We start from the raw sequence: 23,634 nt of genomic DNA, 5'->3' as shown, positions 1-23,634 counted from the left end.
GCAAGTCACCTAATGTATAATAGGTCTGTATGGTGACACTACGTAACCAGACTAAGGATGCAAATTGTTGTGTTACTTCTACACAGAAGGAAACAGGAAAAAAAAAATTGACAGTAAAACATAAAGTGGTCATATACTTCCTGCGTTCTTTGCTCTCTCTCAACCTTATGTTGTCAAAATCTGAAACATTTTCTATCCTCAAGAAGTTAAACGATTGATCTGAGTAAATAATAAAAAAGGCATTCATGTACAAGTATCACTTAATCTGTTTCTGATGTCTATTGTGTTGTGGGCTGATATGAAGATAGGGTTGTACCAGGTAAGCGAAGACTGGGGAGGGGGGCAACAAACCACATGTAAGAGAATGGTTGAGTGAGACTTGATAATAAACATGAAAGCAAATACATGTAACTAAAAAAAATAGCTGGAAATGCAGGATCTGGAATTAAATAAGAAAAAAAAGAAATACTGAATATGTTTTCTTCAAAGTTTAATATAGAGGATATTAGGTGGTTTTGCTACTAATGTACAGGAATGGAAATAAGCAAAGTTTATCCATTATACCAAGGACATTATCAATCTAGGTTGTACAATAATGAAGTGACAAAGGATAAACTTACATCATTTGTGCTATTTATAACTTTTCCCTCTTAAATCACAGCTCACCTTGTTAGTATACTTCATACAAAATCCCCCTGTAACTACAGATGAGAAATCTAAATTTGTTTTATGATTTCCAGAAAGAAAAATTACATTCATCTGAGCATGCGCAGTGAAATGCCAGCAAAGCATTCATCCAGCCAGCTCCGTTCCAAAGTCCTCCTGACAGTGATGATGAAAAATAATATCTCTCTATGTGTGTACTAAATCGTACAATTCATGATCACATCGAAGTCAAAAGTAATTTTTTTTCAAAACTGGTAGTAAATCTATTTGTTGCAATCTATTCTCAAAAATAGAATGTTTGATTATTTTTTGACAATATTGATTCTTTCTTAGTATCTTTAATGTTTGACAATGACAAGCTTAACTTCAAGCTGCCTTCTTTTTAAAGAAACTCATGATTCCGGCCTGTTTGGTGGATTTTCCTACAGGAGATGCCTTCTTCTTTTCCGGAGAAGGTTGCTTGGTCTGAGTAGTGGTTTTGGCTGGTTTGACTTTGTCTTCTTCCACATCTGAAGCATCTGTGGATTCACTCTCCCAGACTTTCTCAGTCACTGAAAAAGGAAAACAAAAACATTAAAATGGCTCAGCAATTTTTTTGAGAGGGCTTTTACAGCCATTTTCTCGTCTCTCCCAACATTGCAAGGTCTTTAGCATTTAGTAACAAAGTGGAGTTAAACTATATTGTACTGTCATGAAAGTTCATCTGTTGGTAGTTACAAGTTTAAAGTTAAAACTTTTGATCCAACACAAAGAAGTTCTCTCTCCAAGTGCTTTCGACAAGCCTCACTGGGTCAGTCTAGTGAGGAAGACCAGAGTGACTGGTTGAAAGCTCTAATGAGAACTTAAAACATATATTGTACTGTATAAAATAGGAGAATTGTACTTAATTTTCCACGGAACCTACAGACGTAAAACTTACCCATGAATCCATCCTCATTGACAAACTGCTTAGACTTGAGAACTCTCTTGTGTTTCCTCCTCTTCTCCCCTGCACCATTCACAGCTTTGGTGGTCTTCTTGGTGTCAGGTTGTGGTGAGGGGGGAGGGGAGGGTTCAGGGGAGGGGGGAGGTGAGGGGGAAAGGGCACGAGGCTCTGGGGGTGGAGTTGGGGGAATCACAATCTCGTCTTCCGACATCTCTGCAGAATTTCATATTAAATCTAGTCAGACTAAATATGACAAGATTCACAAATGCATGTAAATATAAAGATATAAAAATGTACAAAAAAAAAATATTTCACCATTGTTTCTGGAGACATAAACTTTGATCTAATTACATATAGTAGCCAGTAATGGGTGACTTGCAAAAACATGAAATGGAATTAAGTACTGTAACATGTACCTTCCTCACTGCTACTGGACGACTCTGGCTGCTGTATTCTTCTCCTTTTCTTCTTCTTTGGGGCCAAGTCTTCATCTTCAAGATAATGTAAAAAGGACAGATTTTAAGAAAAAAATCTAAACCTTTTAAACACTGTTTGTAATGCCATTGACTGCTAAAGATTTCAAAATTTCAACAAGACTTAAAGTTTTAGTAGTGATGACATTTATTTCACATTACCTTCATCTGATGATGACATGTCTTTGATTTTCTTTGACTTGGCACCACTGCGAGAGAAGAAGTCATTAAGAGACAATACATGATGTTTACAGAGCTTACTATAAGTTTTTCTTAACAATCAAAAAGCTAGTCTTGCACATTTTGTTTACAAGGAGACACATGACATAACTAGCAAAGTAACAAACAGGGCAGTAGTGGTATAAATGGGCTTAAAAAGAACAAACTAACACTCACAGAAAAAAAACATTGGGATTGGACCTTTGACAACCATATATACATACATGTAGTTGCAACTTTCAAACATGTAAAAAATTCAATTTTGTACCTTTTTCTTGCATCCTCTTTTCCTTTTGCTGATGTTTTGTTTGTTTTCTTGCTTGTTTCTTTCTTTGTGTTCTCTTCCTGCTTTATCTTTTTCTCTTGTTTTCCATTTTTCTGCTCAGATGGTTTACTCAATTCTTTGGACGAGTCACTACATTTAACTGAAAGAAAAGGAATAGCAGTATGCATACAATGCATTTTTCAAATACAGAACACACACACAAAAAAACAAAGGTATGACTGAGAAATTTGATAAATATTCCAAACGATGAAATGTTTTCCTTACCAGTAGGATTTTTATTGATAAATGCCATCATTCCTCCCATTTTAGGTTTGGCTTTTCCACCAGTTGGTACATTCTAGAAAGCAAATAGAGACAAGATATAAGAATACAGAACAATACACATTAATTACTCTTGCTATTCTTGTAGTACAGTAATTCTTTAACCATTTGCCCTGCCAATAGCATTTAAGTATTTTATTTCACTACATCTTGAAGATGCCTCAGGGTACTGTATCTCTTTTACAGATTACCAAAATTGTCCATCATCATCAATTTCATACCTTGCTATCCTTGTTTTCCTTTCCTCCATTGTCTGTTTTTGCTGTTTCACCTGTCTCCTGTTCCTTTGTGGCCTTCTTTGTAAACATCTGAGCCATTGTGGTCTGTCCCTATATGAAAATAATAAATAGTTTTACCCTCAGTAAGTAAAAGTATGATGTTTCTGACATTAAAACATGTTTTTCTAATGTATATGCAGTGCTAATGCATATGTAGTGTATATGCAGTATTATGAAGGTTATTCCAACCTCTAAAAAAGTTCAACAAAAGTAGTGATGACAAACCTTGGCTTTCCCTGTCTTGGGCGGAGGTGCACTTGCTGTGGAAGAGGCAGCCTTCAACTGCTGGCTCTCCTTTTTAGGTTGGACTTTGCCAGTTACTGGCTGCTTGCTGCTAGACGCTTGTGAGCTGGACAGCACTTGTAACCTCTTCTCCTCTTCAAGCTGGTCAATTTCATCGGAACCTCGAGGTTGGGCTTGTGGACACTTAACACCACTCAAGCTATTTGTATAAATATGTACAAATGTTGTTGACTCTAGCAGGACCCAAAGTTGTGCCCTTACACCTATTTACTCAATTGTTCCTCACTTCAATCAGTAAAAATGAGTACCTTTTGGATGGCACATAAAATCCAGAAATCACAAGTTTAACCCTTGCCCTGCTGGCATTTTTTAAGCAATATTTTCTAATAATTTCATGTCTTACTTAGGTCATAGACCCCTGACTTTTTTAGCCCTGCGATGGCAAAGTTACGCATTCATTGCGTTTCGCTGCGGTGTGATGCGTTGCACGAGAAATACTCCCAAATTGTACATATACAGAGTGTTATATAGACGGTACTGTATGTGCAAAACAACAATTGTTGGACTCCGCAGGACAACTTTAAGAAGAGACACATATTGAGGAAGTCATCCATCTAAGTGAAAGTGGGTCACAACTTATTATACAGTCTGGTCTTATGCTGCTTGTATTTAATGATTTAGAAAACTGGTGTGTAATGCCTACAGCTTAAAAGTCAGTTTACAATTTATGTGACACAAACAAAAGCAACAACATATCAATGCTAGCACCTAAGGGGGAAGCAGCAATGAAAAAACAAACCAGTAAAATCAAACACCTATAGATGCTATGACAATACCTGGAGGACAGTTGTACGTTCTTGTTGATGTCATAGTCTGACATGTACAGGGGGTTAGAGTCCTTGAGGTCAGCTTTCTGCACACTGTACACATGGACACTGGAAACTGTGTCAAGGGAGGACTTCACAGCTACAGATAGAAAACATTAAAACAAATCTCATATCTGATTTTTACAATATACACATGCAAGTGACAGAATTTCTTTTAATGTTACAATACTTGGAATGAAAAAATTATATTTGCTAGCCTACTATATTGATTAATCACTGTTTAAGTCTAATATATGAGATGGTGGAACAATAACAAAATAAATGTTTTATCCATACCTTCCAGATTGCCTTCCTTGGCTACACAAACTTTGCACATCTGGAATGACATGATATAAAAAAATATGTTTCCTATCAACTGACAAATTAACTCCCAGTATGAAAGCATAGATGACAGTGATATATTGATGAATGTTAAGACATCCAAGTACACAAATTGCTCAAATCAACTATTCAAACTCTGCTACTGGATGATAATATGAAGACTACTTCCTAACAATTTGAGTCAGTTCAAATGACATCCATCAATCTACAAAGAAATGTTTTCTGAAGAAGGATAACAAATCTTACCATGCCATCTTCAGTCTTAAGTCTGCCATTTACCAGGTAGGTGACATGAACAGGCTTCTTCTCTTTCTGGCTCTTCTCCACAAAGCTGAACAACATTCTACAAGGGACGAAAAATTATCGACATCATAACATTACCTCAACAACTAAACATCATCCTTGTAGAAAAATACAACAAAACATGACCACTAAAATGTCTGGTGACAAAGCAGTTGCTCTCTAAGACTTAAATCCTGAGAACATTTTAGTATGAAAATCATCCAAAAGAAAATTTATGGGTACTTACTGTTTGGCTTGGTTGACGTGGACATTCAAGGCATGGCTCAGAGATTTATAGGTAACCTGAAAAAATTAATTCGTCATATCAACATATTTTTAAACTGTTTCAACTGTTTAAACTGTAAGAAGACTGTTTCTTGGTACATGTACTGTAAGCATGTGTTTCTTTCTCTTCCGACAAAATTTTGGAGGAGGGGGGGCACGATACAACTTCACAAATTTCCGTCGCGTGACAGTAACTTCCAACGGCAAAATAAGCAACAGCAGTAAGTGTAGAATCTTGTTGAGATGTCTAAAAATTGTAATGATGATACTTTACTCACCACTTTTCCTTCGTCGTGGACAAATTCGTCCAAATTCTCCAGATACATTCCGTCAACTTCTGATGCCGCCATTTTGTTTTTTCGCGGGAAAAAAAGTCCCATGGGATAAAGCTGCGCATGCTACATTACGATTTGCGGCTATCGTAAACAAGCAATGTCTTTGATTTTACGTCATGCCGTACATTTTGCGCACAGGTGGTCGTGGGGAACTTACAAAAGTTTCAAATAACAAATGTTAAAATTGCTCTTGTAAAAATTGCTAATAAGGTCAATAGAACACGCTAACAGTTCAGAAAAATCTACACATTCTTTCTGAACTTGCTGTGATTTTTATTAACATTACAGAGAGATACAAATGTATGATAACAGTGCCTAACTGTTTAAAAGGCTTTAACAGCAACAAACTGACAAAATTGAATGAAAAGTTTTATACGGGTCATAGCCTGGGTGTCAGACTGTTGCTAGGGCCGCTATGGAGGCTACCTTCTGGTGCAAAAATCTGCCTTTTCATTTTCTACGACATATTAAAATCAAGAATCGTTATATCTCAAAGGATTGGTGGGTAGGGCTTCTCTCTGTCTTCTTAATTTAAGTTCTTTTTTAAATTTGAAATTTTCATTCATGTAACATATGGAAGCAAGCACAAGTGTAACTGAAACTTAAAGACAATCTCAAGTGTTATGTCTTTTGTTCAGATTTCGGTGGGGTTTGTTAAGGTCGTCGGGAAACAGGAAACACAAAATGTTTTTCCTAGACCCTGTTGAGTCAGGTTCTCCTCTGTTTGTTATCATACAGACATTCATACCTCAAGGTTGACGTCTGAAAATAACTTGCCACTACGCGCTGAGCTATATAAAGCACCTCATTGGCTAGTCACAAAGCCGTTACGTCATCAGAGGTTAAATGTCAACAGGTGTGACTACCTGTAGTCAGGAGGGTTCGCCTCGCTAAGTTAACTACCTTTAACCACCGGAAACCCGTCACACTCTCAAATAAAGAAGTAAAGGCGTGAATTCTACGTTTGAAACGCCCACAAGATATGGTTTGGGCTGTCCACTCGGTATGATTTGATAGCGAGTGTTGAAATCTGAGTCACAGCGTACAGGTTAAGCGTGCGTAGCTCGGTTCCTCTTCCGCGAAAAATACAGTCATCGAAACCACCAGTTCAACGGCCTTTCTTGGAAGCCCTGACGCCCACAGTGGCACATTTGATTTAGCAATCGTCTCACGTCCACACGCGCTACTCTACAGTGCGTTCTAACACTCCGTAATCTTTAAAATCCGTGTCTTGTGACTTGAAGACATATTACGGAAAGGTGAGGAATAGTGGGTTAACCCCCCGTGAATACTGACGTGACGTAGCTAAGGAGGAAACGGGACCGTGAGGGAAAAAATGGCGGCTGAGTGGGTCCAACTTGCCGTACTTGTCTTCTGTAGTACGACAATCACCGTTGTCACTACTAGTGCTGAGGATGGATTAGAGATTCCGTTACAAGGTAAGACTCGGTTCATTTTAAGTATGAACATGTAACCTTATGTGATAAGAGATCTTTAATGTTTAAGCTTAACTCACTACAATCTCTACAACTTAGTATAGCGTTTCTAAATATAGATCCCAGCATGTACCACTGATCAAACTTCACAGCAATCGTGACCTTCTGAGTGACAGTTCTATATGACCACCACCCTCCTAAAACAGACTGTGACAGGCTCGACGTTTTCATATGTGCTTAAGCTCTGTTTCTTACGATCCTTTATAACTATGATGCAACGATCTTAACTAAGTAGGAAGTAACTTGATGAGTATCGTGATTACAGTGTTGATAAAGGCACTGCCCCTCTATCAACACTGTAATCACGATATGTCTCTCGTCTTTTCGTCTATTAGACCTAAACTAAGAAACGCTTGAAGCTTGACTGGAGGGGGTCATTTTGTTACTAGCGAGTATACGTAAACAACGTTGTACAGACATGAAAACCAAAGTAGATCGATAATCGGTAGATTAATGATTGAGTATACAGGTAGTGGGTGGGTGGAATTTTTTGTGTCCGCCTGACCGAACATAACACCATGCATGACCTGGCCTGATTTGTAGTATCTCATCCCTGGTGCTTAGGTCTCTACCAGACTAACTACGCTGGCTATAACGTTATATAGGGAGAATATTTGCCAGGAGAGTTTGACCACCTTGGAGTTTGTTTGACTGACCGCGCGGTTAGGGAAAGCAGGGGTCTTCCCATAAATTGTTAGGGGGAGAGGTGCTCCCTAATTTGATGAAAAATCAGCGGATTTTCATGAAATACTAAGAGAAAACCTAAAGTTTGAACATTTTAGGAGGTGTCCTAGGATTTTGAGGAGAAGGAGAGCACCCTTACTTGATTGCTTGGGGAGAGCCCTGAGGAAAAAAAATCAACCCACTTCCGTGGACTGACTCGCTTGCTACGTTCCCGTGCAAGTTGCTGTAGGAGGCCTGGTGGAGGCTAGTGCGTCTTCCCGGAGGCAGTGTGGTCATGATTTACGCTAAGATAATTATACTAACAATAATCTAAAAATACCCAAGGACGTTACCGATTCGGAGAAACTGTACATAAACATCTTAAGGTTACGAGAATAAGAGTCCATCTTGAAATATCACGGAAGGTACTTTGGATTAAAAATGGATTAAGAGTTGGGATTAAAGAAGTCCCCCTTTTTGTCCTCAACGGATCTTAAGCTTGCTGGGTGCTTTATAAGACTACTAGCACATGAATAAACAAAGACCCAAACAAACAAACAAACAAACAAATAAACTAATGAACAAATTATGAATGTTGTTAAATATGGTCAATCTCCAGAAGATAGGTAGGAAATTCAATTTTACTTATATATGTTAGTATATATGTTTCAGTAGACCCACATATCTGTCTGCATGTCTACATTGTACTTAAAGACCTTACGAAAGTCGTTGTACTTATGTTGTATGAAGTAAAGTTCTCATAAATATATCTGTAGATCAATATGTGGTTTTCCTTTTCAGGACCACCAGACAAGCCTCTCAATGTGAGATTCGAGTCCGTCAATTTTAACCACACATTGAGATGGGACCTGGCACCAAACCACGACAACTCTACTCTCTTTACAGTGCAGTATATCGGGTGAGTACATAATTTTCATGTAACATACTATCTATGAAAATATCAGACACCTGCTATATACATACACATTGCTATTTGCTTTTATATGTAGGGAGCCTTACTGAATTTTTGTTTTGGACATAATTTTTGCGGCTAATTAAACAATATCTTAGTTGTTTCATTTGTCCTAACATATACAGTGATTTCCTGTACCAATACGAGTATTAGCTAGTAAAAGAATTCAAAGTCTATCTATGGAAGCCACCGCTATCACCAGCGTAACAACTGAAGCTAATGTGTTGGTGGTGGTTCACATACTGAAGCCTGCGTGACAAGAAAATTATGTTATGAATGGATGATCTTTGTTTCTTGACAGTTGTACATGGTACAATGTATGGCAAGGATAACAATGACACTAAGCAGAAAAGGGGTACTACGGGTAGTCTTCCAAACAGAGGATTATCACAGGGGACACTACCTGTTCCTCAAATGTACAAAGAATCTTTTGTTGAGTAAGTTCTTTTCACGACACAGCCAAGCAGAACTAGACCATGAATATTCAGACCATCACCTGTTGCTTAAGGAAGTATGGTGTCAGATTTCCTTCTTTGGAGATCCCGTATGAGCCATGTTTACAGAAGTATTGTTAATGTTCTGGGGTACTAGCTTTCTGACAAAATTGCTGACGGTCGACTAGCATTGTATACTAGGTGTTCAGTTACCAAAGGAACCAACGGAAAACATTGTTACAGCAATGTTTCTAGTATTGACTTTGTTCAAAATAATCTTCCTAGGGTTTTATCATATTCACACAGCTAACAATAAGTTTTTAACCTTTTGCTGTATACTGAAGAAACAACACGGAAGAGGCGGGTGGGGGTGACAACTTGAATCTGTACCTTTAAATGTGTGACTACGTTTAGTCCCGTCCTATCGATTATCGAAAGAGTTAGAGTAAGGACGTCAGGAACAATACAATGGTTCAAAACGCTTGTTAGCAATGAGAATGCCCTAAGATTGACACCATTCCAGTATTTGAACACTTGTTGCTGTGATTGTTCGCGTTTATATATGGTTGCAGTTTCTCTATTTTCTCTTGTTTTCATCGCAAGCTTTTACTATGAGGTAACCTTAGTAGTTGGTTTATTTATTAACATGGCTGTCAGTAAGGATTAGATTTAATCTTAAGTAGGCGTACGTGTACTCTCTCATGGCAACAATGGCTTCTCACTACTTCTTAGTAACAACACCAAATATGGAGCGTCTTCTAGGAAAAGAAATGAAGACTTAGCAACTGAAACAGGTTTAAACTGTCCATTCAGATGAACTTTCCAGCTAAGAATTAGTAACGTATGGTTTAGCAACTAGGGCTTAACTTGGTAGGGATACTGTTTCCCAACCACAATCATACATTTCTATCAAGTACTTGGATTTATAGAATTTAATTTTTGCTTTTGTTTCTTTTCAAATTTATCTGTCGAATAGGATTTACTTTTATTGATATAAACTAATGGGAGATATACTTTCAACCTCAATATTATACGCGGTTCTTGACGAAAAATAATTTTGATTTCTTAATCCAGCTTTGCTGGGGTTTAATTTATTGTGGCGTCGAATATAATGGTCGTGTGGCGGGTTAAATTCCTGCATTCCTGACTAGACGTTGTGTTCTTGAGAATGGCACTTTACACGAGCTTCCTCACTCGAGGGCAGCTGAGTTCGGGTTGGAGAGTACGTGAGTACTTTCTACTCCGCCTTCTAGCTAGCACATGTTCACGACACATGTGGAATAGCAACCTATACCCTCGATCAAAAGGGCTATGGAACAACATTTACCTTTACCTTCTGTCTGTATCTGTACCTGTTTCTGTATCTGTATCTGTATAGCCGGTATAACCGCCCGGCGTAACACACCAGCTTCGCAGGCACGCGGCGCGGCGGCAGCTGGCTACATTACATTCTCTCCCAGCAGAGGTTTGGGTTTGGGGTTATTTTTAGCGTGTCTTTAGACTTTTTTTATCGGGGTTTCTCTTTTGCACTGGATTTTTTTTTATGGAAAAACATCCAGTGTAAAAGAGAAACCCCGATAAAAAAAGCCTAAAAACACGCTAAAAATAACCCCAAACCCAAACGTCTGCTTGGAGAGTACACATTACACTTCGCGACTTGTTACACCTAACCCTTTAACATCTAACTCCAAACATTGTTTAACGCTATCTAATGATTAATCCTCAGTGCGAATCATCGGGACCCGTACCCGTCCCCGGAAGACTGGCAGGAGAAGGCGAAGTGTATCAACATCACTGGTCTGTGCTGTGTGCTGCTGAATGAGATAGGGAGGGACGGGAACTGGTGGGCACGTGTGCGCGCTATCAACTCCTACGGCACCAGCGACTGGGCGGAGAGTAAACTCTTCGAACCGTTCGAGGACAGTAAGTCTATTTTGATCGATTATATATACTTCCCGGGAGTATTGTTTTTGGTTACGTTATTTGATAGTTCGTGTGTTTGTGTCGAGTCCGCACATGCGACCAAAGGAATTGAACCATTTGAGGTTGATGAGTTTAATTTTACTAGAGTGATGAGGTCATGAACTCAGTGTGCCCGCCATGTCATAATAGAAAGTGCCTGTCGACAGTTTCCAGTTCGATGCTCTATCTTGTCAGATAGCCTTAGACAAAACTGGAGCCAAATGTTGGGCCTCAGGAGTTCGGAAGTCCTTAGAGGAGTGTGGTTTTGGTTATATCTGGCATTGTACTTTATCACAAAACACAGATACGTCCCATATTATTAATTCCATCAACCAACGTCTGAAAGACATCCATTTCCAAACTTTTCTAAAAGAAATACACAATGATAACAAAGGCGGAGTTGCTAGAAACAAATTGAGATCGTACAGACTGTTCAAGACAACGTATAATGGAGAAAAGTATCTAAATCTCGACAATATACGGCATAGGACCGCCACTACAAAACTCAGGATAAGCTGCCACAAATTACACATTGAAACCGGACGCCATAACCGCACTCCCCTGGAACAACGAATATGTAGGTATTGTAATCTAAATAGGATAGAGGATGAGGAACACTTTGTATTAGAATGTAGTTTATACAACGAAGAGAGAGCAGAGCTTTATAAACTATTGCAATGTATGTTTCCCCATTTCATACATCTTAGCAACGCAGATAAGTTCATATTTCTGATGATTTTAGACAAACCTTCGATTATAAAACATATCTGTACTTATATCTACATCATTACTAAGAAGCGAGAAGAAACCAAATTATCGTAATTATTAGACTATATGTCCATAGTACATAGAATTAGCACTAGCTTGTACATTGTATATATTCATTGCAAACTGTGACGTCTTTCCTGTGACCTGTACTGAACCCAGTGGGTATTTGCGTACAATAAAGGTCTTCATTCATTATAATGTGGTTTGAGGGTGACCTGTAATGTGCGAATACCGCACTATCTAAACCTTTGTATGTGATTTGTGTATTTGTATATTTGTTATCGTCCCTCTTTTTTATATGGGCCTTTGGCCTGAAACAAAGAGTAAATAAAACAAATAAATTTCCCTCTGATCATGATTTTATGCCGGCGACCGAAGAAAGCCAATAGCATAGTTTTATAATTAAGTTAAAACTATTTTTTTTTACCAAGAAAGGTACAATTAGCTACTCTTTATGGGATGCTCTTGCTCTTAATGTTTACACAAAATATGTTACTGGTTAGTACCTAGAAAAAAAAATGCGTATTACTAACGTACGTACTATATTTCAGCCGATTAACAACAGCTTTCTGTTGACGTGTTCAGCACTGATAGGTGCCCCGGATCTGGACATCCAGGCAGGTGAGGTGACGACAAACAGAATCGTCCTCCGCGTCAGAGCACCAAAAACGCCTATCTATGACAGCGACACCGGGCGGCGAATGCGCATTTCTAACATCTATACCGGCATCAAGTGGAACATCACGTACCAAGAAGTAGGGTCAAGTTTTAAGGTAAATACTATTCATTTTCTTTTGCAACAAACATACTAAACATGTTGTCTTATAATTACACACGAAATGACAAATCTTGAATAAATATTGCTTCTATTAAAATACAAAAGTTTTAAGACCTCATACCCAGGTCCCTACTCATCACCGGCTACTGAAGAAAACAGAATCAATTTGGATACTGTTTTTTGTTAATTTAGAACTTGTTTCGCCCTTCCCAAACAATCATTTTTTCATGCATTTTGCTACGTTTGCCAAAGCTTAGCGAATTAATGTCTGTACATGTATGTTCACATTGGATTTTTTCTCTTTTAATTGTTTGTGGGTGAATTCCAAAAAATAAAAAAGCCCTAACGCTTTCTCTGACAGATGGAGAAAATAACATCAGACAAAGACGTTGTGTTGGATCATCTGTACCCGGGGAAACGCTACTGTATCGCCGTGTATGGCAGCTACCTGGGCAGGAAAGGGGCAACACGACGGATATGTGCGGATACGAAGGAAGACGGTAAGACACAGTAACATACACGCATAATGATTTCCAGTATCTTGCCGGTTGCAGCTATACGTTCAACATGTGAAAATGGTTTCAGAATGTACTTTATATTATTAAACCTAGATATTGTCACGATGTCTTCCTTGATACACTGGAGGTTGATGGTGGAAGATCGTTTGCTTTTTGTATACTACCACACAAAAACGGACCATATATAAAAAGCAAACGATCTTCCACCATCAACCTCTGCTTGGAGAGTACATTTTTCAACTTCAAATCCAAGCCACTGTTTTCTTTTTTATGTGTGTCTTGCCTTTATCACCAACAGCGACATAATGATTTCCTTTTTCCCCCTAGTTCCCTCCTCCGGAGCCCGGGATCTGTTCTCCAGCGTGGATGACTGTACCCGGTACCCGCTTAGGAACGTCCGACTTACCTGGCAGGTACGGCCTTATATAGCTATGATAAAATGGCACCGATGTCATTTGGTATGTAGCCTTTATTCTATAGAAAATGTGGAATCTTTTGTCTTCCTCTGTCTTCAAAAGAGAAGTCAAAACCAGTAGATTTAGGAGTTACGGTAGTTTTTATTTCTTGTGTCTAGTTATGTATCACGTGCTTGTACTTTATCAATTGTTCCTTTTGTTTTGTGTTTGAAATTAGCCCTCGGGCATGAGTTTCCAATAACTTCAACAATTACCATATATTTATTAATATAAATGGTTTATTCGCAAATTGACAAAAAACTAAAACAAGACTTGCAGCCTAATAATACAATGTAAAAACAGGGCTGAATTGCGCAGTTTCACTGGAACACACAATGGAACTCTTGTCTTCTCTTGTCTTCTATTACTAAGTTTAGTTGTTCCTCAAGGAACCCAGCTCAGAGTAGCGTTTGAGGTTTAACGTTACAGAAGAGGAAGAAAATTACTGAGAAATGTTCTTTATACCTTCTGACAGCCTCCAGTGGAAGAAGATTGGAATGGCGAGCTCCTGCAATACAAGATCAGTTACCGGGAGATTGGGAGTTTCTCCAGCGAGATGACGCATTCGTTAGTCCCGGCAGGAGTCACCAACTTCACCATCCGGGACCTGTCGGCGTCCAAGCGGTACGTTGTGGACGTGGCTGCCTGCACTTCCGCCGGATGTAGTGAAACGCCTCTTCAACACGAAATGCTGAGGGTTGAACCTTTCCAAACAGGTATTAAACGGAATTATTTTTCTATCCTTTAATAAAGCTCTTTCCCTTTCCTTCCCCTCTCTCTGTTTCTCTCTCCAGGGGTGTCAGAGTATACAATGCAATTTTACGGAATACAGTACAACCGTATTAGTGCACAGTGCAATCGTATTAGTATACAGTGCAATTTTACTTATAAAATTGCACTGTATACTCTGGCACCCCTGCTCTCTGTCTCTCTCTGTCTCTCTCTGTCTCTCTTTCTCTCCGTCTCTCTCTCTCTGTCTTTCTCTGTGTGTGTGTGTGTGTGTGTGTGTTTGTCTTTTAGATGGCCTATATATGGAGTAAAACATGTTTTCGCCTTTAATTCCAAAATCCAGCTACATCGCCGCCGTATGCTCCAAACGTAAGCGCCTCGCCGCTGTCATCAACGTCAATGCAGATCAGTTGGAGTCCGCTAGAGGACGCCTGTGTGCAGGGGTACATGGTCCAGTACGCCCCTGGGGTGGAGCCCATGAATGTGGACTCCGGCACCACCGTGAACCTGACGGGTCTGTTGCCGGGGACGGAGTACCACGTCTGCGTGAAGGCGCGGCTGGCCTCTGCTGGTGCGCGTGAGTTCGGAGACTGTGCCAGAAAATCAGGAGTCTATGCACGGACAATGGAGTCAGCAGATGGTAAGGCAACAGAAGTTCCTCAAATTTTTGTAGTAAGAGCATGGTGCACGTGTGGTATGACTGGTTGTAAGCAGTATCAAGCCTTAGAGTCAGAACTCTCACGTATACATATCTTTTAAGCTATAGATAGATCTGTTCTTAACAGTATAATTTAATATACTTACTTCCATAAAATCAGTATTTTATTTTGTTATGGTTTGCCCTCAGTATCTTCTGTGCACATGTGATGTAAAAACGTCATACTCTTCTACGAACAATTATACAATTGGTTATACATAAGTGTGATAAATATGTACATGTATTTCCCCATAGATGCCAATATACTGGTACAGACTGTTGTGCCGATACTTGCCGTCGTGACGGTCCTGTTGGTTCTCCTGTGTTTCGCCGTCCTGTGGATGCGAGGCAGTCCCTTCCTCAGCATCAGCAAAATCAACATTGTACTTCCACCTGTTCTGGTAGGTGGCGCTGTAAAGGACAAGCGTTCAAATAAAGTGCATGTTCCCTTTATCTCCAAGCAGATCTTTCGTTGGCCGCAATTAAGACACTATCAAATTGTCTAGGCAGTATCCATTAGCCAGACAGTATCAATTGGCCACTCCGGTGGCTAATGGACACTTCTTTGGCCAATGGATACAGCCTTGCCACCCTATGATCTGCTTGGAGATTATGTTCCCTTGTTTTTATGTAAAAGAACAGTAAACCATTATGTATGTATATAGGATGCAGTCTATTTCATAGGATACCTTATCTGCCAGGCTATCGCGCGCGAATAGATATAGGATAAAACATTGTTTTGAGGTAGCGAATATATGATAAAAACGCACAGAAGTGCGTACACTATATAATATAGTGCGCACAATGTCATAGTGAAATCTTTATTTGAAACAACTAGTCATAGTGAAATCTGTATCTGAAATAACTAGTTGACTGCTGTATTAACTGGTGCAATTATTTCCCAATACGTGTTGACTCACATGTAAGCATTTATTTTCATTTTCAGGTGGAAATTAAAGAGACCAAGGACAGCGCTTGGGAGCCGATTTCTTCTTCCTCTAACAGTGAGCGCATGGACGATCTCGGTTCCCTTCGTACCAGCATGATTCGCCAGAAAAGCAAGTTCGTCAAATCCCTTCAAAATCTTCCCGACACCTTGACTCTCGATGACGACGTCTTCGCGGATGAGAAGAAGAGGCTGCTAAGCTGGAAGTCGGACAAGGACCTGGTGGTGAAGGTGGTGATTTCTCGGAAGAAGTGCGAAGACAAGGACGAGCCATCTACTCCGACCAGCACGGATTCCGGAAACGTTTCCGGACCGTGCTCGCTGATAACGGATTCCGGCGGCGACGACGAGGAGTCCGGATCCGGCGGTTCTGTCACAACGTATCACCTCGATTCTCCTGTGAAGAAAAATTTCCTCGACCCATCCACGGAGAGTCCACGGGATTCTAAAAAGCTTGTGGTCCCACAAGCCATGACAAGCTGGCCGGAGAACCAAACGTCCTCCTCGGAGATCGAGTCCTACGTGCGGGCCACCGACGGGACATTTGAAGACGACGCTGACGAAGTTTTCCCCGCAAAGGGATGCAAAAGTCAGTCCAACCCGTACGTTCTAGCCGAGAACCTACCTCTACTGGCTCCACCATTCACCCAAGAGTTCAAGCCTAACACAAACCCACGGGTCACCGCCGGCGCACCTCCACCCAACCCCCCGTCTCAAAGGGGGGTGACCGACATGCCAGTACCGAACTTACTTAGTCATACGCCTGGAGCAAACTCGATCCCTACCCAGTCCATGTCGTCTGGAAGCTCCATAGATCCGTACGTGGTGTCGGCAGTCCCTTTACCTCCACCGCCAGTCCCAAGCCCTGCCTCAAACAGAGCTGACGCCTTAGACTCCCCTTCGAGCTCGTCCACCAGCAGTGTAGACCCGTATGTACAAGCAGCGGCGGGCCCAAGAGGATGGCAGAATCAACCAGCATCTTCTACCGTAAGTTCTCCCTCCATGTCATCACAGAGCGACGTCGACCCGTACATCCAGGCGAGTACTAATAGACAGGCTAACAGACCTAGCGCCACCCAGCGGCCACCTGATGGACTGCACCGTCCAAGTAACAACTTGAATTCCTCATCAGACACCAGTAGAAATAGGGATTATCAAGATCCCTGGGTAACAAAGTAGATAGAGATTATCATATCCTTATGGATCATGCATATAGCAGAAAAAAGGTCGAAAAATGCATAAACATTTCGAGGCTAGGTGTGTATTTCTCTTATAATATATGTACTAGTGTATATTTCATAGATGGAGCTTGTTTTACTGACTTTGTACGTGTTGATTTTGTCCTCACAAGCTAGATATTACCGTTTTAAAAATACTGACGGGCAAGCCTGTACATATATACGCAAGGCCTGTTACCTAGCTTTGTCTATGCATGTCATTGAGGTACTGCCACATTAGGTTATCTGAGGTCAAAAAGTTTAAGCGTCTTTAAAAAAGATCCAAACTGTACTAATAAAAATGAAAGTACAGATATCTACATTTATTACATATCAACGATATAAATACAATAGATTACATATGTGTCAGGGTAGTTATGTACGCTCAAATCAAGACAAATGTGATAAGCCAACTTGCAATTGGGTTCAACAAAACCTTAGCCAAAAAGTCACAAACTTTTAAGATATATGTGGAAATAAATATCAGGTGTTCATTTTAGTAATACATAGTTATGTATAACGATCCATAAGTCTTGTTATATACGTGTATATATGTGTGTTAAACGCTTCAAAACTCTTGGAGATTATAAATATTAGTACCTCTAGACCAGCATTGTTGCCCTTCTGAGATGTAGAGATTTCTATTTTGTCAATTATTGCAGCAAACAACTATATCATCATCATCATCAACGACAAATATAATGAGCATATTACAGAGAAGGTTGATGAAATTATAGCAAATTTGATTGTTGATTTGGGAGCACTGACATATGGATATTCACAGTCCATTAAATATATTCTAAGTATGGACTTTTACGGGTGGATGTGCGCCATTCTATATCCAGCAATGTACTTAAATATGAATACTGGCTGTGTACAAATGTACAAGTATAATTAACCTGGTATACAGTCTGATTCGTGGTCGGGGCCGCAAGAGCTCTGGCCCGCCCGCATAAACCAAATCCCCGAGCATACTGTCTCTGATTAGCGTAACACTCCTACCGGGACGGTCTGTTGCACTGGGCGGGGGAAGCTCTTAGAGGCCCCGAAGACACAACCTGCCTAAACACCCCCAATCACGATCAGACTGGATACCAGGCTAAAGTATAATGAATGATCTAGAGTTTAGGAAACCTAGTCAAGTTGAATGTCATACTGTATATATGAGTATTGAACTGTTTATTTTAGTGGCCAATGCCGTAATCTTGCTACCATTCTGGTAGAATTTGTGAAGGAAGAAATAGACATCTGGGGGTATGTTTTAACTTACTGCCATGTATGTTTCTGCTAGCTATATGTGAGAGTAACCGCCTACACAACGCAGAAAGCGCGTGTATGCATATATGATGTTATTAAACTTATCCTTGGGAAGAAAATAAAGTCTGCGTCGCGTTTTATCATTTCTATCTTGAAAAATATCTACATCTAGACTCTATGACATTGTGTTTTCAATTCAATTCAAAACCTTTAATTTCAAATTGCATACCGTAAAATACTTGGAAAGACGAGGGGTAGTGCTGCAAGTTTTATTCAGTATATAACGCTACTAGCACACGAGAGGTATATTTTCAAACCTCATCTGACAAACCATCTGATCTGAATGTTTTATTCAGAATCTTGTATCAAAAGTGCACTTCTTGTAACTATCGCCAGGTGCGTCACGTCAGATACTAGTATGCTTTCGGGTCAAAGGTGAATGAAGTGAATGCGGAAGTGACAGGTGGGTGTAGCGTGGGTACGCCATAGACGGAAGAATCACATCAAATATCTTCTCTTGGAGACAACTGATGACTGTCATCACATGTCAACCGTCAGTGTAGCAATCTAAGTTCTTTCTAGTCCCTACCAAAACGCCCCTGAACAGCTCTGAGTGACTATTTTCGTGGATGCTGACGCCACCACCACAAAAGTGACAGTTGTATTTAAACATCACATGTGTGTTTTAAGTAAGTGCGACCAGACATCCGTTTTTTACATGATTAAGGTAAACGTGACATATCTGTTCCTGTGTTGAAGGTGGTCTTACATTGTTCTGAATGTGATATTTTGTACATTTTACTCATGTTGTTGTTGAATCGTACTGAGACAAATCTTCATTTCTCACTGTGACAACTAGACAGCCAGAAATTCCTCACACTCGAGAATTGACTCGTCAAAGGCAATGGCAGATTCGTCAAGCACAATAGTACAGCCGGTACGTATATTACTGTATAATATCATTCTTAGAATCCAACGTTTTGTAGCTTTGATTACCTTGGCTTTAGGCATGAGTTGCTGTTGTACAGTCAAACGTATTAATCATGCCAAGAAGACCTCTCAGGGGACCGCTAAAAATCTGGTCTACATGTGAACATGTGGTCACTATAGACAGGATTCTTAATAAATGTTTGTGTAAATGGGGAAATTATCAAAGGGACTACCAAAAAGTGGTCACATTGGCCAAGTAGCTCTTGAATGTAGAGGTCACTTACTGGTTTGACTGTACACTGAAGAAACAAAAATTTAACATATGTTACATTTAAATTTAAGTAATAATTCAACTGTGTAATTACATGTAACTGAATACAGAAATACTAGACTGGACGTTTTTTTTGTAATTTCACAACGGGTGTAAAGTTACATATGTAACAGGTTTTAGTCCCACAACCAACATTATCTGGCCAAGGATCTGACTTAATTCTTCCAAGGAGGTTATAGTGAAGACTACTAGTACAGCCTCCTTGATTCTTTCTTATGTAGCCTCTTTTTCCCTAGCCCAAGGACAGAAGGAACACCATCACAGTTGCCCTGTCTGCACGAGCGTTGTTCGACTTGGAGGCAGAGAACAAGTTCTTTCAGGAGAATGGACTAGAGGCGTACATACAACACATGGTGGAGAAGGAGAATGAAGTCTTGGGAAAAGGACCAGCTTTTGAGTTTGTGGAGGTAAGTATAGCTTTTTTAAGCCCTAAACAAAGATAATAGACGGTCATCATCTTATGTACAAGAAAGGGTTGTGAATAAAAGAACTTCACTATTCGATCGCTCACCAACCTGATAAAATTATTTTCGGATAGATTTCTGGACTGTGTGTGTTACTGTAATTCGCAATTCACACAATGCAGCATTGCCATACACCCCCATGTCTCTGCTAATTTTTGTCTGTAGATACTGAAAGAGTTGCATACAATACATCACAATACATACATTTACAGCCGAATAAAATATAAATAAATAAAGAGTTGTATATCAGATTATCAGTATCAGGGCAAGGGGGGGGTGAAGTCTGCCATCTCTGACTGCCATGTTATTTTTATGTTTCCCACAGTCTGCTCTAGCTGTCAACGATCGAATCCGCAAACTTGACCCAAAAGACAACGAACTGTTTGATATCGTGATTGTGAGCCGTAACCACGCCCAAGCAGCCATCAGAATTATCAACTCCATCAACCATTATGGTCAGTGATCTGGATCAGTTTTGTCAAACTCAAGACATAAGTACAAATGTACACTGATTGGAACATAAAATTATGAAAAGAAACATGGTAGATGATCATGGTCATAGTATGAAAGTATTGTTATAAATCATTTCAGAAGGCATTTGATACATGCTGTATCATCAGTCTGCTTCAATCTACATTGTGTACCAGTTCAAGTACAAGTTTTCTATCTGTTTTCTGTAGGTCTGTGTTTGGAGAGAATCACCCTGGCTGGAGGAACAGACCCGACCGCCTACCTGGGAGCCTGGAAGGCTGACCTGTTCCTGTCTCCAGATGAGAATGATGTCAGAAGTGCCATTCAAGCAGGTAAGGAGGCATTCTGGGACTCATGGGACGTAGCCTGGGAATGGGGTAAGGGGGTGGAGGAATGGTGGTTGTGAGTATTACATTCTAATTTTAGATATATACTAGGTGCTTAAAGTCTATATATTTCAGTACTATATACTACTTGTCATCTACTGTTAATCGCCATTTCTTACCTCTTTTTGAAACATCTGGAAACATAATTACATATGTACATAATTTGTGCACTATAGGTTCATTCCTGCATGATATCAAGTATGTGAATGTGTCCCGCTTTGACATTTTCTCACATACATACATGTAATATGTACTCAGGGTTCCCAGCAGCAGTGGTATACAAGTACAACGGTGAAGACCTACCCAACGACCAGCTGAGGATCGTGTTTGACGGGGACGCGGTTCTGTTCTCGGACGAGGCAGAGCGAGTGTACCAGCAGCGAGGGTTTCCCGCCTTTGTGGAAAATGAGAGACAGAAGGCTGCGATGCCCCTGGACGAGGTAAGAGTCAAGAAGCACAAAATTAGAATACAAGATACATATGTACAATGTATATATATCAAGTAAAGAAACCTTCAGTACTGCTGTCAAAAAAGTAAAAGGAAGATTAAAATTTGTAAATGCATTGGTTATACAATCATGTAATACAAAATACAGTTCTTGACTGAAGATACATGTATATCTACCTGACATCTGCATTTTATGGTTAGAACATTTGAATTCAACATGATAATCTGATTCAACATTTGGTACTACATACACATTCATAGAATTTGCCATTCTAAATTTTAGATAACACAGTCATACATGTACTAAGTCTTACATTATGGTTTTCTTATCCAATACTATCCAATTATCGGATGTTTGAGAATGCTAATAGTATGTATTATTTTATCATACCTCCAGGGTCCACTGAGAAAGTTTGCGAGCAGAATTGCAGCGATCCAGGAGAAGTTCCACACAAGAGAAGTTCCGTGTCCCATCCGTACGTACATCCTGACAGCGAGGTCAGGCGCCAGCGCGGGAAAGCGTGCGATCCTCACACTCCGCGAATGGGGTCTCAAAATTGATGAGTGCACGTTCAATGCAGGGGCCAGCAAGGCGGCCATGTTGAAAGCGATCAATCCGCACCTGTTCTTTGATGATTCACAGTCGCACATTGACGCCGCTCTGGAAGAAAACATCCCAGCTGCCAGGGTTCTCTACGGCATCAAGGATGAGAAAGTTGAGGCCAAGCCAGCAGCAGAGAAGAGCAAAAAGCGTGGCAGAGAGTCGGTTGAGAGCGAAGGAGCAAAGGGAACATTAAAGGAACATTTTCCTGTTAAGAAGACCAAGTCTTACTAGTAGTCTTTTCAACTGGAAAGTTTGGGTGCTTGGTGAGAAAATAATATTTTAACCTTGTTCTTTGCAATGGACTGCAATATTACATTCAAGTGTTAATCATTGAGACTTAAAGTAAGCATACCATTTATGTATGATATATATACTCATATAGATCAGGCCATAACTTTTACATGCAGTATTGTATGTATATGCCAGACTTTATCATTCCAACTTGTATAATGTTTCCTTTTTAGACATGAATTTGACAAATTTTATGAAAGAAAAAAGAGAAGACTAAATCTAATGTCTTTTTTACAACACTTGATGGTGTAGAATTCTTTCTTAACTACATGTAATGTTATCATGCATAGTGTATTTTAGTATCCTTTTCAGCATTATCTATATCAAATATACGCATTTTATATTTATAAGGTAGTTGACATTTCAGCACTATTTTATATTGTTACTTTATATACTACATTAATGTTCAGGTTAAGTAGTTTATATTTCAATACTATGATTTTAAAAAGCATATCTGAATCACAACTAACTAAGTATTGTATATCGGATTCATATATCTTGGTGAAAGAGGGCACAGAGACAATGGTATGAAGTTATTGATTTAATGACAATATCATTATAATGTACAAATGGTCTAGCTAGTAAAATTGAAATATAACTTTGATGAAAAATTTCTACCTAATTCTAAGAATCTTAACAGAACTTGAATGTTCCAAAGTTACATACATGTATTATATTTTGAAGTGTAACCATGGTACCTGAGTGGTTGGTTGACCATATTAAATATCCTGGCTGAAGAAAAAAAATATTACTTTGATGGTCATTTTCTCCTTAACATTTTAGAAACAATGCCATGCTTTTGTGCGTTCTTCATTTCATCTGACTTAAGTTACGAGGTAACATTGCTATACTTGTGCGTACATTTTCAAAGAAGAAAAGTTTGAATGTCTTCATCATCTCCGTTACTGCCTAGCCCTACCATGTAGGATTATTGGCAGCCGTTACGCATTGATTAGTTACAATTGTGATCCAGTACATAAAAACAAGGTAAAACAAGGATAAATGAGAAGGGAACATAAGACAACTGATTTTGTGTGTGCTAAAGACGGGACAAGTGCATTAGTGCGTTAGTAATATTTACATATATACAAGACATGATGGGGTGGCTCAATGCAGCAGGGTCCTCGCCAGTTCAGATTTGAACTGGGCAAGAGACCCCGCCTCCGCCGCACCAGGCTCAAGTTCATTCCATTCCCTGATGGTGCGGGGGAAGAACGAGAGCCTGTAGAAGTTGGTTCTGCTCGCGATGGCCTGCAATGTTTGAGTGTGATTGATGCGACGGGAGCATCGAGCCA

The 23,634-nt window shown here is 39.7% G+C and overlaps 3 protein-coding genes across 3 annotated transcripts; 2 read left to right on the top strand and 1 right to left on the bottom strand.

Annotated features, from left to right (window-relative positions):
- Positions 1 to 486: 486 nt before the first annotated feature.
- LOC109477914 (DNA polymerase delta subunit 3-like) lies at positions 487 to 5,588 on the bottom strand. Its single transcript, XM_019779379.1, has 13 exons — positions 5,465 to 5,588; positions 5,149 to 5,204; positions 4,866 to 4,962; positions 4,575 to 4,614; positions 4,248 to 4,377; positions 3,394 to 3,610; positions 3,112 to 3,219; positions 2,834 to 2,906; positions 2,552 to 2,708; positions 2,227 to 2,273; positions 2,008 to 2,082; positions 1,586 to 1,804; positions 487 to 1,217 (listed from the first exon to the last, which is right to left on the bottom strand). The coding sequence occupies exons 1-13, from the start codon at positions 5,564 to 5,566 to the stop codon at positions 1,033 to 1,035; spliced, it is 1,506 nt and encodes a 501-aa protein (XP_019634938.1). The 5' UTR covers positions 5,567 to 5,588; the 3' UTR covers positions 487 to 1,032.
- Positions 5,589 to 6,373: 785 nt separating this feature from the next.
- Positions 6,374 to 18,525, top strand: LOC109477878. The gene is made up of 10 exons (XM_019779332.1): positions 6,374 to 6,960; positions 8,482 to 8,599; positions 10,814 to 11,010; positions 12,403 to 12,590; positions 12,957 to 13,095; positions 13,441 to 13,526; positions 14,044 to 14,284; positions 14,641 to 14,937; positions 15,250 to 15,395; positions 15,941 to 18,525. Exons 1-10 carry the CDS (start codon positions 6,858 to 6,860, stop codon positions 17,117 to 17,119), a joined length of 2,694 nt encoding a protein of 897 aa, XP_019634891.1. The 5' UTR covers positions 6,374 to 6,857; the 3' UTR covers positions 17,120 to 18,525.
- Positions 18,526 to 18,876: 351 nt separating this feature from the next.
- LOC109477879 (cytosolic 5'-nucleotidase 1A-like) lies at positions 18,877 to 23,224 on the top strand. The gene is made up of 7 exons (XM_019779333.1): positions 18,877 to 19,103; positions 19,274 to 19,351; positions 19,912 to 20,082; positions 20,465 to 20,594; positions 20,820 to 20,942; positions 21,255 to 21,436; positions 21,842 to 23,224. Exons 2-7 carry the CDS (start codon positions 19,319 to 19,321, stop codon positions 22,277 to 22,279), a joined length of 1,077 nt encoding a protein of 358 aa, XP_019634892.1. The 5' UTR covers positions 18,877 to 19,103; positions 19,274 to 19,318; the 3' UTR covers positions 22,280 to 23,224.
- Positions 23,225 to 23,634: the final 410 nt, after the last annotated feature.

The sequence above is a fragment of the Branchiostoma belcheri genome, unplaced genomic scaffold (assembly GCF_001625305.1).
Source record: "Branchiostoma belcheri isolate BF01 breed outbred unplaced genomic scaffold, Haploidv18h27 scaffold41, whole genome shotgun sequence".
In the NCBI taxonomy this organism is placed as follows: domain Eukaryota; kingdom Metazoa; phylum Chordata; class Leptocardii; order Amphioxiformes; family Branchiostomatidae; genus Branchiostoma; species Branchiostoma belcheri.
The sequence above is the reverse complement of the archived record's forward strand: the minus strand, read 5'-3'. Positions and strand labels throughout refer to the sequence as shown.

Coding starts and splice junctions, on each gene's coding strand:
- LOC109477914 (XM_019779379.1), bottom strand. CDS start 5,566: ATGGGACTTTTTTTCCCGCGAAAAAACAAAATGGCGGCATCAGAAGTT. Junction 3,611..4,247: donor AACGTACAACTGTCCTCCAG/GTATTGTCATAG, acceptor TTATACAAATAG/CTTGAGTGGTGTTAAGTGTC. Junction 1,805..2,007: donor GTCCAGTAGCAGTGAGGAAG/GTACATGTTACA, acceptor GAAATTCTGCAG/AGATGTCGGAAGACGAGATT.
- LOC109477878 (XM_019779332.1), top strand. CDS start 6,858: ATGGCGGCTGAGTGGGTCCAACTTGCCGTACTTGTCTTCTGTAGTACG. Junction 14,285..14,640: donor GGTTGAACCTTTCCAAACAG/GTATTAAACGGA, acceptor TCCAAAATCCAG/CTACATCGCCGCCGTATGCT. Junction 15,396..15,940: donor TTGTACTTCCACCTGTTCTG/GTAGGTGGCGCT, acceptor TTTCATTTTCAG/GTGGAAATTAAAGAGACCAA.
- LOC109477879 (XM_019779333.1), top strand. CDS start 19,319: ATGGCAGATTCGTCAAGCACAATAGTACAGCCG. Junction 19,352..19,911: donor CAAGCACAATAGTACAGCCG/GTACGTATATTA, acceptor CTTTTTCCCTAG/CCCAAGGACAGAAGGAACAC. Junction 20,083..20,464: donor CAGCTTTTGAGTTTGTGGAG/GTAAGTATAGCT, acceptor TGTTTCCCACAG/TCTGCTCTAGCTGTCAACGA.